The sequence below is a fragment of the Myotis myotis genome, unplaced genomic scaffold (assembly GCF_014108235.1).
Source record: "Myotis myotis isolate mMyoMyo1 unplaced genomic scaffold, mMyoMyo1.p scaffold_m19_p_11, whole genome shotgun sequence".
NCBI lineage: Eukaryota > Metazoa > Chordata > Mammalia > Chiroptera > Vespertilionidae > Myotis > Myotis myotis.
In genome coordinates this window covers 59,032,345-59,045,514 of record NW_023416315.1, presented here as the reverse complement: position 1 = coordinate 59,045,514, position 13,170 = coordinate 59,032,345, and the positions used below count along the sequence as shown (strand labels likewise).

The 13,170-nt window shown below is 42.2% G+C and overlaps 1 protein-coding gene across 3 annotated transcripts in view; it reads left to right on the top strand.

The window, feature by feature from the left end:
• The window catches only part of EXOC4 (exocyst complex component 4), a 758,369-nt gene that overhangs the window by 549,617 nt on the left and 195,582 nt on the right, over positions 1–13,170 (top strand). Inside the window, exons 12-13 of one of the 3 annotated variants that reach the window (XR_004970959.1) lie at positions 4,376–4,490; positions 7,666–7,756. The exons of 1 other annotated variant lie outside the window; for it this stretch is intronic. Coding sequence is in view for 1 of the 2 variants with exons in the window: in XM_036328651.1 (XP_036184544.1) it covers positions 7,666–7,680 (15 nt within the window). In the remaining variant the exon portion in view is untranslated. Of the gene's footprint in view, positions 1–4,375; positions 4,491–7,665; positions 7,757–13,170 lie in introns of those variants that run through there. One more of the 3 variants, XM_036328651.1, reaches the window with a different exon arrangement.

Genomic DNA, 13,170 nt, shown 5'->3' with positions numbered 1-13,170 from the left:
GAAATGTATTAAGTGGGAAAGTAGTTGCTTTGTTAAAGGAATGTCCAATTTCTAAAAGTACCCATTCAAACGTTTCCTTTAAATAAGTGTCAGAGAACAGCAAATTGGCCCGCTCATGCTTGTGACCAGTCTGTCAGTAGTGCCTCTATTGGTGTAACACTGCCAGGGAGCAGGTCTGCATGGCTGTTGAGGAAGGAGGCTGTGATGTGAGTAGGTGAGAGACGACTTTTCATACAAGAGGAATAGGCACACCGTAGATCAACTTGCATTTTACAAACATTTTTGTAGTCTTATTTCTGGATGAAAAAGAAATAGGGTCTTGTCTGGTTGGCTGCTTTTCTTAGGGAAGGTGCTGGTTAACTCGATTTCTATAAGTAGCTTTCTGCACAGCAAGGACAGAGAAAAACTTACATATACAGGGTGTCCCCAAAAGTGTATACACACTTTAATAACTGATAATTCTAAAAAAGAAATGTATTTTAGTAAACACTGTCTTTATAATTATTCAACATGTGTGTATACATTTGTGGGAGCACCCTGTCTATACATACAGGGTGGGGCAAAAGTAGGTTTATAGTTGTGAGTACATGAAACAGTTTATTCTTATATTATTATTTATTCATTATTATATTATATTCTACACAAACAACTATAAACCTACTTTTGCTCCACCGTGTGTGTGTGTCACATACAAACCTGTACAGTATAGTCAGCCAAGCTTCTGGAGCAAGTACAGAGGAGCTAGAAAGGAAGAAATGTTTTTTCTTTTGTCACAGAAAGTCATCTGCAGCCAGCCTCCTATGTTGTATGAGACCCATTAGTAATCTCAGAGTTTATGTCTTTTGAAGTCAATTATAATTCTAAATGTCCTTCATCTTTCTTAATGTGTTGGGAACAGATTTTGAATTAGATGCAACTTTTCAAGAATCCACTTCTTATGTCTGTTTAAGGTCATTTAAAAAGAAGCAGCTGGAATGGAGGGCTTTATCCGGGCAGGTGGAGAGTGGAGAGGGACTCCTGAGAGGGGAAGTAATCTCAGTAGTGACACATGTTTACCAGCTCCGCTTGGTACTAGGAAACGTGTGAGACGTCAGTACAGGGACAAGCCTGGGTTTCAACGAGGCCTCTGATTGACTTTCGCTCTCAGAAAAGGTAGGCCCGCTGGTGACCATCTTAGTCGTCACCTCGACTGTGCTAAGAAACAGGGCTCGTGTGGTGAGCATGTTGAGACCTTGATTGGCTGCTGTCTGTTTGCATCCTGCCTGGGCCCCTCCTTGGTGGAGCCGCAGGAGAGAAGGTAGTGACTTATGACAGGTAGTGACTTAGACCTGCTGACAGGGACCCAACTGCATTAACACTCTGTTTCTCAGCTCTTTAGAATCGCCTTTGCCTGAAATATACTGGACTTTACTTGCTAACAAAGGCATCTTCAGATTTATTTCTTTTCCTTAAATGCTAGAGAATAGGAAGAACGTCCCATCAAAAGATACCAAGAAGAGAGAAAAGGCTGGCTCGACAGCTGAGCAAATGATAGTTATCACTCCTGGGAGCAGCGGGACTGCTGACCTGGCGAGATGACTGCTCGGAGCCGGATGAGCGCAGACAGAGAACTGCTGTTCTTGGGCGTTTTTGAGGTTCTTATCATAAGTAATTTTTGTCCTGTCTGGATGTTGCAGCTCCGGCTTAGAGATGTTCTAGTGAGAAAATGGAGAGAGAGAGAAACAAGACTCTCAGTTTGAAAGTTAAATGGCCCTTTAAGATTAACTGTTCAAATAAAGCAGCTGCTTTTCTTCATGCTGTGTGAGGATCCTGTCCTACTCAGACACTTTATCTTAGCGCACATGCTAAGTCTGATGCATCTGCTATAGCGAGAGGGACACGACACAGATGAGCAGTTTCCATGGTTAAAATTTCAATGGTACAACTAAATGATAAATATTGACTTATTAAACACATACTTTGTCCTATCACTAGACAAGGACATGTGGAGCTAAAGAAGAAATGTAAAGTATAATTCCCATTTCTCAGGAGTTTCCCATTTAATTAGGGAATCAGAAGAATTGCAGTTTAAGAATCAAGGAGAGAGACCACCGTGGGCTAGAGGACTCAAGAGAGACTCTAGACAAGAGGCAGGTCCTGAACTGGGCATTGTCTGATGTGTGGGAATGGAGAAAGCAGAGGACACAGCGACCCAAACAAGGGACATAACGTAGCAAAGACGCAGGTGTGTTCCTGAGAGAGCGGGTCAGCCTGATGAGTGGAGGAACGAATAGAGAGTGAGAAATGAGGGTCACAGGCACGGAACTCTCGAGAAGGTCTTCATTTTTGAAGTGGGGGAGGGGTGTGCCGCCAGTGTATGCTCTTTGAAGGGTGAGTGGCTTTGACAGTCACAGATTGGAGGGCAGAGAGCTGGGGCCAGAGGGGCCAGCCCAGGCAGCGACCAGTAATCCAGTTCGGAAGGGGAGACAGTTTCCTGCGAATGTTTCTCTCCAGCCCGAAGCTTGGAGTGACCTCATAGCTGCCTGGGATTTGCTCCGCTCAGCATTCGAAGTCAGTCTTTAGATCGATCGTCATAATTGGCCAAACACACCTGACAGGCTTACTTTCTGGAATAAATACTGTGCTCATAGATCTTCTTCGGGTTTCCTCTCTGAGCCTCCAGGCGAGGACTGGATGGGGCTCTCCATCACCTCTGCCCAGGGAGCCGCCGTTGGCCTGCCGAAGGGTCACATTTGTTTAAAGATTAAGCTGTACCTCTCTCATTTATTGCCTTTTCCCATACACAGGAGCTGTCAGTTAAAGCCCTGCTTAGGGGAACACGTGGCACGCAGCGAGCTCATTAACAGGTTATCTGTGTCATTATGTCCTTTTTGGATTGTGCATATTGAAAATAGTCTTTTAAGGAGAAAAAGAAAAACCCACAAAACACCGCCTAAGCTTCCAGCTTCCCTTTCTTTTTCTTCGTCATTTGTGTCTGCTTTTCCCTCCATAGTCACAGCTATTCCCCTGGTGGACGGTCATATCTTTGGAGTCCAGAATACCCTGAGTATTCACTTGCAAATAGCTACAAAGTCAAACTCCGATAGTTGCACTTAAATTAGCGCCATTCAGCACCTCTCCCCACACACCGCTTCTCTGTGCCCTATTTCAACAGCAGGAGCTTAATTGCTTCTTCCTTTTTATTCCACAAAGCGCTTTTAAATTTATTCTCCCCTTGGTCATCCCAAGGTCAAGGCTGGCTATCAGGTGCTTGCAGAAGAGCCCTGGTGACCTTGCTGTGTTTGTCTGTGGCTTCTCAGGGTTTGCCAGATGAGCAGCCCACCCTAGCAGAGGCTGCTGCAGGTTAACTTCTTACTTCTCCAGCAAGAAGTATCCCCTTTTCTTCAATTCTTTCAGAGCCAGAAGAAGTCTCTGACACATAGTAGGCACTTATTTGTTGATTGAATAAAAGGGAAATTGTCAGCAATCTGTTCAAGAGTGGCCTTTGGTTTACACAGCTGGTAGGGTGCGTAGAAGTGAACCCGTTTTGTTTGCCAAGGAAAGTAACATTAAATGTTTGACCTTCTTCTTAAATAAACTCATTTTTTATTTCAGAAGTTTTAAATTTACAGAAAAATTACAAAGATGATACAGAGAGTCCCCATACACTGTGCATAGGTTTTCCTACTATTAGCATCTGGTATTAGTGTGGTTCGTTTATTACAATTGATAACCAATATTGATACATTCTTGTTTATTAAATCTCACACTGTATTCAGATTGTCCCCTTGGTTGGTTTTTCACTTGATGTGTTTATTCTGTTCCAGGATCCACCCAGCACACCACATTGCATTTAGTTGTCTTGTCTCCTTAGATTCCTCTTGGATATAAGAGTTCCCAGATATTCCCATTTTTTGAATGACCTTGAGAGCGGGTTAGGTATGTGGCAGGATGTCCTACAATATGGCTTTGTCTGCTCTTTTTCTCATTATTTGATCTGGGTTATGTTTTGGGGAGGAAGATCCCAGGGATAGCGTGCCATTCTCATCACATCACATCAGGTGTGCACGCTGCCAACATGACTCATCACTGTCAGTGTTGACCTTGGCCCCTAGCTTTCTCCACTGCAAAATTACTCTTTCCCTCCCTCTCTCCATAGCTTGCTCTGTGGAAGGAGCAGCTGTGCAGGGCCCACACACTCCGGGGCGGGCAGGTAGGCTTCGCTTCCCTGGCAGCAGAGAATGTGCATTAGTTATTTGGGTTGCTTCTGCATCAGGGATGTGTCTCGTCTCCCATTTTATATGTATTCAATCATTTCTCTTTGTCAATAGGGACTCATGGATTTTTATTGTTCACAGTGGGTTACAATCCACTACTACTTCATTTTGTTCCTCAGATGGTTCCAACTTTGGCCGTTGGGAGATATTTCACTTGAGACTCTTATATCCTGTGTCCTGATCCTGGTGATTTTTAGCACTAATTTCCTGGCACCACAAGATGCTCCAAACTGTGTATGTATATTTTATACCCAGGCCTAGAAACAGCCATTTTTCCAAGGAACTCAGTTGCTGTTATTGGAGAATATTATTGTAACCAGGAACTGGGACTTGCTATGCTTGTTGCTACCTCTAGGTCCTCTCAGCTGATAGAGAAAGGAAACATATTTGCATATACTAACCCTGGTATATATTCATATCTGTACATATTTCTATATGTAGCTACTTGTACCTATTTATTAAACTAAAAATAAGTTCATACTGATGTCTCCAACTCTAATGCATTACTATATCTTCAACCTCCCTCTTAACAGTGAAACACCTGCTTCCATCTTTACCATCATTTACTTACCTGTTCAATTCCAGCAGCATGTATAACAACATCAGAATTGTTAATCCATAGGCTTGTAGGAAATACCTTTATCAATAGGGCACAGTCCTTGTGTACAGTGTCTGTAGCCATTAGTTTTACAGGCTCTACTAATTTCCAAAACTACTTGGGGTGGCACCTTTTTCTCCCACTCCTTTCCAGAAGGTAGTTTTATACCTTTGTCATTCAGTTTTGTCATTCAGTTAGATGGTTTTGTCGTATTCTGCACTCCATCCTGGAATCCCTTAATACCTCTCTCTCTCTCGTTAATTCTCACCTGAGGATATTTTTCCATTGATTTTAGAAAGAGTGGAAGGGAGGGGGAGAGACAGAAAAAGAAACATCGATGTGATACACATCGGTTGATTGCCTCCCGCACGCACCCCGATAGGGCCATGGATCAAGCCTGCAACCGAGGTACATGCCCTTGACTGGACTTGAACCTGGGACCTTTCAGTCTGCTCTATCCACTGAGCCAAACCAGCTAGGGCCTAAATGATTATTTTAAAACTTACATACATTAATGTTCATTCTTTGTGCTTTAAAGTTTTCTGGGCTTAGACAAATACATAATGTCATGTATTTACCATTACAATGCCCTACAAAATGTATTTTTTACCAACCCCCACATTTCCAATAATTTATATATTCACCCTTTCTGGCTTCTCTCCACACAAGTCTGCAATTACTAATTATCTTGCCTTTTCTATAATTTTGCTTTATCTAAAATTCATATAATTGGAATCATGCAGTATTTAGCTTTTTCAGGCTGGCTTTTTTTTAATTAGCCATGTGCCTAAGATTCATCCTTGGCTTTTCATCACTGAATAACATCCCATGGTATGGATTGTGGGTGTGTCATGAGGCACAGATGTATCACATTTGTTTATCTACTCACATATTGAAGGACATCTTAGTTGCTTCCATTTAGGATGTAAACATCTGAGTATATGTTTCTTTGCGGTCATAAGTTTTCAAGTCAGTTGGATATGATTTTAGCTGTGTGCTGAGTATGATAGTTGTGGGGATGAATGGGGTTGTGGTGGTGGCGAGCACAAACATAAAAAAAAAGAAGTACATTACAGTGATGTTTCAATGAAAGTATGAACATGATGAATAAACAGTTGTATCTAAGAAAAGGGCCAATGTAAAAATAGTATAACTTGCTCTTACTCTTAGATCCTGTTTAAAAACTTACTCTTAGATTCTATTTTTTAAAAGCATTTAGAATTCTTTTCCAGGAAAAACACTCTTCGCCTGCAACTCTACCCTCCATACCCCCAAAATGAAACCAAACTGCCGAGGACATGCTGCGCCAGCCAAGCAAAGGCCACGCGCCAGGTGGCACATCTCCGGGAGAGACGCTGGCATAGGAATGCCCTGGCAGTAGACTCCTTTAGCACTTCATGGCTCTTCTTCTGGCTCAGTAGTTGGAGAGGTGGCTACGTAAGGGGGAAAGCAGCTCTTGACCGAGAGAAGAAGACAAGGCATAGGGACTCTGAGCTATTTGGAAATCTGGATTAATGGGACAAAAGAGCAAATATAATTCTTTACCCAGTCATCCTGAGCTAACAAGTAAATTTACTCTGGGATTTGGGGGTCCTCCCCCAGGGATGTCTTATAGAAGGAGCCAAACCCAAAGGAACTAGCACATGGGAAAGGAAACCCTGCTTTGTCAAGCGATAAGCTTGTCTTTCAAGAAGAGTTTTTGTGTTAAGCTTCCTGGAAGAGATGCCAGGGGCCCTTTAAGAGGCCTCTTGTTTCCTCCTTGCACACTTTTGAGTGTTAAATGTCTGGATCTGCCCTAGCTGGATGGTTCAGTTGGTTGAATGTCATCCCATGCATTGAAAGGTCACTGTTCGATTCCTAGTCAGAGCATATGCCCAGGTTGTAGTTTTGATCCCTGGTTAGGGTGCGTATGGGAGCCAACCAAAATCGATGTGTGTTTTTTTTCTCTCTCTCCCTCTCCCTTCCTTTCTCTCTAAAATCAATAAAAACATATTATTTTTTTTAAATGGCTGGGTCAACTGGATCCTGACTTCTACACTAGTTGAGGGTAAAGAATGTGGAAGAGAAAAGGAAAGTGTGCTTAATGCCTGGGAGATGCATGCACAGGAGGTGGTATATACATCCTGCTGGAATGTACAGTGATCTGCATATTAGGAAAACATAACACAAGCTCAGAGGCCCGACTGAATTAGCAAGCCCTCTTCGTTTGTAGAGGAAGTAATAGGGTGGAAGTAGAGGCAGAGGAACCACACAATCAGTGCAGAAAGAACTTTCTCCTACACCCAGCATGGCAAGAATGTGTACGCTGCAAGTGATCAGGAACTGTTTGATGTATAAAACATAAATAAGAACAAATTAAAGATTTCTCTAGGTCAAAAACAAAAAATCAGAAATAAGTTCTAATTTTAATGTTATAATTTGGTTGGTGAATGTTTTTAATTAGTCCCTGGGTAGCTATATTTTTAAAAATCTTGCTATAATTCATGTATTTGTCTAAAATGCACTAGTTAAATATTTATGTGATTAGTTATATATTTATAATGTCTGCATTTTTTATGGAGTAGCTTTATAGTAATAATCATAAGTGACTGGATTAAAAGCTAATTTCACTCTTTCTCAACTAGATATATCTGGTGTATCTAGGGAAAACCAAGCTAATTGACTCATGAAACTACTGACATATTCACCCCATGAATACTAACTCAGACGTAAACCTGTAACTTGGGTAAATAATTCATTGCTTTAGAGCTAGCTTAGACCAATGGCAAAAATTTTAGGCTTTTTAAAATTCTGCTTCCTTACTTCTTTCAGGTCCTTGGCATATAGGAACAGGCTGGTTTACTCACGTGACAGAAATATAACCTAGCAGACAAGGAATGTTGTAACCCAACTCATACAAACAAGACAAATATTCTTTGTAAGTCATAACTCTGTTTAATAAGTCTGACTGTGTACAGTTAAGCCTACAGTCTGCCCAGCTACTGTTGGCATTGGCTGTCATCTCAACACTGGACTTCAATAGAATTTTAGAGCTGGAATCTTACTCCAACTCTCACTGAAGTCACCCTCAGCACATTAAGTGTCTTGCCTGAGGTGACAGTGTGAGGAAGTGGCAGATCCAGAAACAGAATCCAGGCCTCTCTCCTGCTGCCTTGGTTCTCTTTCTACGCTACCTGCAGCTCTATTTACAATTAGCTGCCTTGCATGTACTGAGTAATTTATTTACATTGGATTTTAGCAGCACCAATGCACCTAGAAACCTAAAACAAAGAATGTCCATCTAATGATAAGAACCATATCCAACCTAATAGAAAATACATTTTCCCCCAGCCGATGTGGCTCAGTGGTTGAGCATCAACCAATGAACCAGGAGGTCACTGTTTGATTCCAGGTCAGGGCACATGCCAGGTTGTGGACTGGATCCCCCAGTGTGGGGACATTCAAGAGGCAACCGATCAATGATTCTCTCCCATCATTGATGTTTCTATCTCTTTCTCCCTCTCCCTTCCTCTCTGAAATCAATAAAACTATATTTTAAAAAAGAAAATGTATTTTCATCTTAATATCAGGAGTAAGAAAATTGTTGTTACCACACATTACATCACTGCTGCCATTGCTCTTACAAGGAAAGTAGTCTGTTGTGCTGACTTCCGGGAAAGTGACGTTTTGGACTTCAATAGAATTGAATCCCGCTTAGGGGATTTGGCTTGCTCCTTTCTTTCAAGGCAGAGCACATTTCACTCCAAAACCAAATAACAAGGATCTCTCTCCTAGTTTCTGGTTTTCAAAATTGCACAGTGTTTTTTCCCTTGCTGTCCAGCATGCTGCCTGAAAAGTCACAATGATTTAAATAATTGATGGCTACTTTATGAAATTGTCAGGCACGATCCATCCTCCCGCCTCCCCCAACGCAAGTCCTTGAGCAGCTAATCCTTTTATGTTGTATACTTTTTTCCCCTTCCTGGTTTCATTTAGATAATTATATTATTCACCCTGGAATATAATTGCCGCTATACTGTGGGGGAAGGCAGGAGTGGGGTGGGCTGCCGGCTGTTGGCATCTGCGGGTTGTAAAACGTCTGTTCTGCTCTAGCCTCTAATTTCTTTGCCATCCCACCTTTTAAAGATTTAATTATACCTGTGTAAAAGCATAATTTGAAATGTGACTTCTGATTCTTTTGAAGATAAAAGAGAGATTAATCCTTTGTTAAATACGAGCGAGCGTGGTGCAGTGGGAGAAGCTCGGAGCTGGAATTCAGAGATCTGCATTCACCGAGCAGTTTCTGAGAGGCTGCTGCGGCCCAGGCCTGGACCGAACATGAGAAGTGCCAAGATTGAAAGGAAATGAGGACACTGTGCCGTAGCAGTGTGCGACTTGGTGATTTGCTACCAGCTCATGATGTGGGCAGTCTACTTAACCTCTGTGGCCTCAATTTCTCATCTCTGGCAAAGGCTATTGGGCCTCTTCCAATGATCTTCCATCTATAACAGTCCGTGATGCTTTGAGAAAAGAGCATAAAGTAGTGACCACATTCCTTCTTTGTCAGGTTTCATTGGAAGAGTAGGGGGGTGGGGTAAGTTATGAATTTTCTGTGAGAGATTTTAGTTTGTCACCTCTGAAATCAAGACTGGTCTGGTCTGAAAGCTCTTAAACATTTTTCTTCAATGTGCTTTCTACCTTAGGTCCCGTGGGGCCAAAGCAGGGTGTGCTTGGGAGCAGAAGGCAACAAAATCTGAGCAACTGAAAGTTGTTATCAAAGGAGTAATAACTTTCCTCTCAAATTACTGCCTGACATCTTTTTGCGAGTTCACGAAGCTGGGGTTTTTCAGTAAAGATTGTGATTATAATGTGTTTTTCATGAGTCTGAATTTCATTGTCCATTGGTTGGAAGGCAAGCTCAGAAAATGTTTCTTCGGCTGCTTATATTTTATTCTTTACTCTTTGGAGGTGTCTAGTTTGATATGGTGAAACTTGCCAACTGAAGAGCTTAAAGGTAGTAAATATAATCACAAGCGTAGATGAGGCCTTGTAACTTTATGAGGAAAAATGCTGTTCATCGCTGCCAGATCCTATAGTGTGGGATAAAGTAAACCCAAAATGACAGCGTGTCCCTGTTACAAATGGAACACAAATACCACATGAGAAAATAGAGAGATTTAGAGGGGTTTTATAACAGATTTATTTTCAGGGAGCAAATCATAACCCATTTGCCTTATTGGAAAAACAATTTTCCTGTTATACAGGGAAAATAGAGTATTTAAAAAAGAAATGAATATGACAACCAAATGGACTTGGTTGAAATTGGCAAATTTGTTTCTTATTTACTTGTTGTTTTTGCACTAGGGAGAGTGATATGGGGCCTAGACCTGCTTTCAGCAGTAATAGTTCTTTTATGAAAGAAACCTAGCCATCCGGGGTAAAGTAGTTTGCACATGTCCGTTCTCTCTAGGGGTGTAAATCGATGCTAGAAAACTCTCCTCTTCATATAGGATACTGATACTTTCCAACTTGCAATCTGTTTCCTTTTTCCTCTTTAATAAAATCTCTGCAAGCACCTTCTCTTTTGTTGTCTAGTAATAACATAACAATATGCCCACCTCTTTTCTGATCATTTTATTTATCTTTCAGACTGTGTTCTTTAGATCAGTGCTTCTAATATTTTAATATTCATGTTAATTACCAGGGAGGTATTTTTAATTTTTATTATTTTTTTAATTTTAAAAAATCTTTATTGTTGAAAGTATTACAGATGTCCCCCATTGACCCCTTCTAGCCCAGCTCCACCCCCTGCCCCACGCCTTCACCACCCTATTGTCTGTGTGCATGGGTTATGCATATATGCATACAGGGTCTTTGCTTGTTCTTTTTCCACCCACCCACCCTCCCCTGCCTTCCCTCTGAGATTCCATAGTCTGTTACATGCTTCTGTGTCTCTGGATCTATTTTGTTCATCAGTTCATTTTATTCAATTGATTCCACACATGAGTGAGATCATGTGATGCTTGTCTTTCTCTGACTGGCTTATTTTGCTTTTTATAAAGGCACATTGTGATGCAGTCAGTTTGGTTGGGTCCTGGTATTCTGCGTGACTCAGGCAATGTTGCTGCTGCTCCGTGAGCCCACTGCAAGTGGAAAGGGCTGTAGACCAGGGCTCAACAAGCTTTCTCTGCAAAAAGCCAGGTAGTAAATATGTCCATGTGGCTACGGGAGCCTAATGGCCACTGTTGGATCAGTTGTGCCATCATGATATAAAAGCAACTATGGATAATGTGTAAATTAATGAGCATGGCTGTGTTTCAATAAAACTTTACTGACCCAAAGTGCAGCAGCCTGATCTGGCTGCAAGCCATAGTGCACCAACCCCTGGTTTAGACAATGTATTTGAAATGATATATATTTTTTACATTTGATGGTTTTCATTCAAGTGTTTGCATGGGATTGTTGTACAATGTAGGTACATATATAAAATGGGTAGAGGTTCATTTATGCTCTACCAAGATATTATTTAAGAAAAAATTAAGCCAAATAACAAGGTATCTTTTTTCCCTAGAGGACTTGGAATGGACGAGAGGCATGATATTTTAGCACCTTTGTGGCATAAAGATGACAGCATTTTGAAAAAACTGCTTTCTGATTGGTGAGCAGTGGTTTGCAGTTGCATATTGTTATAGCTCGCCTCTCCGAACTCCAGCTCTGTCCGTGTGTGCACATTTCTTTATCACATCCCTTGCCATATCATTTGGCTCTGATCCATATTTGGGTAATGAGGTAGTTTGTTGTGCCTGCAATGAAGAAAATGATTTAAAATGTTTTTTAATAAGTTAACAGGAGCAAGTGTTGAAATTACTGTAATGAGATAATGACAGTGCAGCATATTGCTCTGAAGATTGTGCTCTGGTGAAAAATGCATGCTCTTAATAAATTCATTTTCACTGTGTTTTCCTTGGCAAGCTTTTTATCCTTTGCCTATTCATCTGCTGGTCACAGAGAAATGGGCTTATGGGTTGGTAGTCAACAAAGAATGACAACTAAAGCTGGTCATCAGTTAAGAGCACCATTGAGAAGATTAAAATTCAGACTTATGAACCTCAGGCCAATGCGCTAGGTTCAGCTTTTTAATCTATCTGTTGCTGACGATCACATGTACTTGATTTATTTGAAGTTTTACGTGTTGTGCTTGGAAGTTATCTAGACTTGCACATATTTAGCCGACATGCATCACATGTATATTTAGTATGTGGCATGGTACTAACGAATCAGTAGTATGTCTGCCATGATCCACATTTGTACGTGGCACACTGGGGCTTAGGAGAGGGAGCAGTCATTTAAGAAAGAGTTGATAAGGGATATCTTAGCTAAAACTAGAAAGGTGGGAGAATGTTCCACGTAGAGGAGAAAACATTAACAGGCATGTAGAGGCATGTAAGAGCATAGCACGTTGAGAGAAACAGATACTTTGTCATATCTATATATATAAAAGCCTAAGCGACCAGTCTACCAGTCGACCATTTGAGCAGTCAACTTGGGCAGATGAAAAGAGAAACAGGCGATTGAGTCTATGAAAGATTGCAAGCAGGTGGGGCTGAGCTGCAGTTCGCATTGGGCAGCCGGGCCATCGGCCCAAATTCCATCACTTCCCAGGCACCACTCGGAAGGCACGGTGCCCCAGACCCCTGTCAACCCCTCTGGCCGTGTCCTCCTGGAGCATCTGGAACCAAGGGATAGAGAGAGGGAAAAAAGAGACCACAAACTCCGTTCCCTGGTACCGCCTCCTCCTATCAGACCAGAGCCACCGCGGGACTTGCAGGACGGTGTGCAAAGTGGGCGGCTTCACTGCACAGCTACTGTGACTCCCTGGTCTGCCCTCAGTGCTGCTGGGGTACTCACCCCACTTCTCAGAACCTCAGTCTGCACCCCTAGTGAGGCCACGGGAGCTCCACCCTAGGGACCCACTTCTCCATAGATGGGTACAGCAGACCAGGAGATGTGAGGGGTGACAGTAGAAGATGGGGGGCGGCAGGGGGTGCAGATGCTCAGCTGACCAGGATGAGCGGGGCTGGGATGAGCGGGAGTGGCTCCTCCCTGGCGCTTCATGCACTACCACATCCCTCAGGGGATGTTGGGTGCTGGTTTCAGCACGATCCCCACAGGCCACATGGAGGGACCCCACCTATGCATGAATCCGTGCACTGGGCCTCTAGTATAGCATAATGGAATTCTATGCAGCAATGAGAATGACTGACTGCATGTTATAGCCTGGATGAATCATAACCGTGAAAGAAAGGAAAAAGACACAAAGAATATGCAAAATAGGAT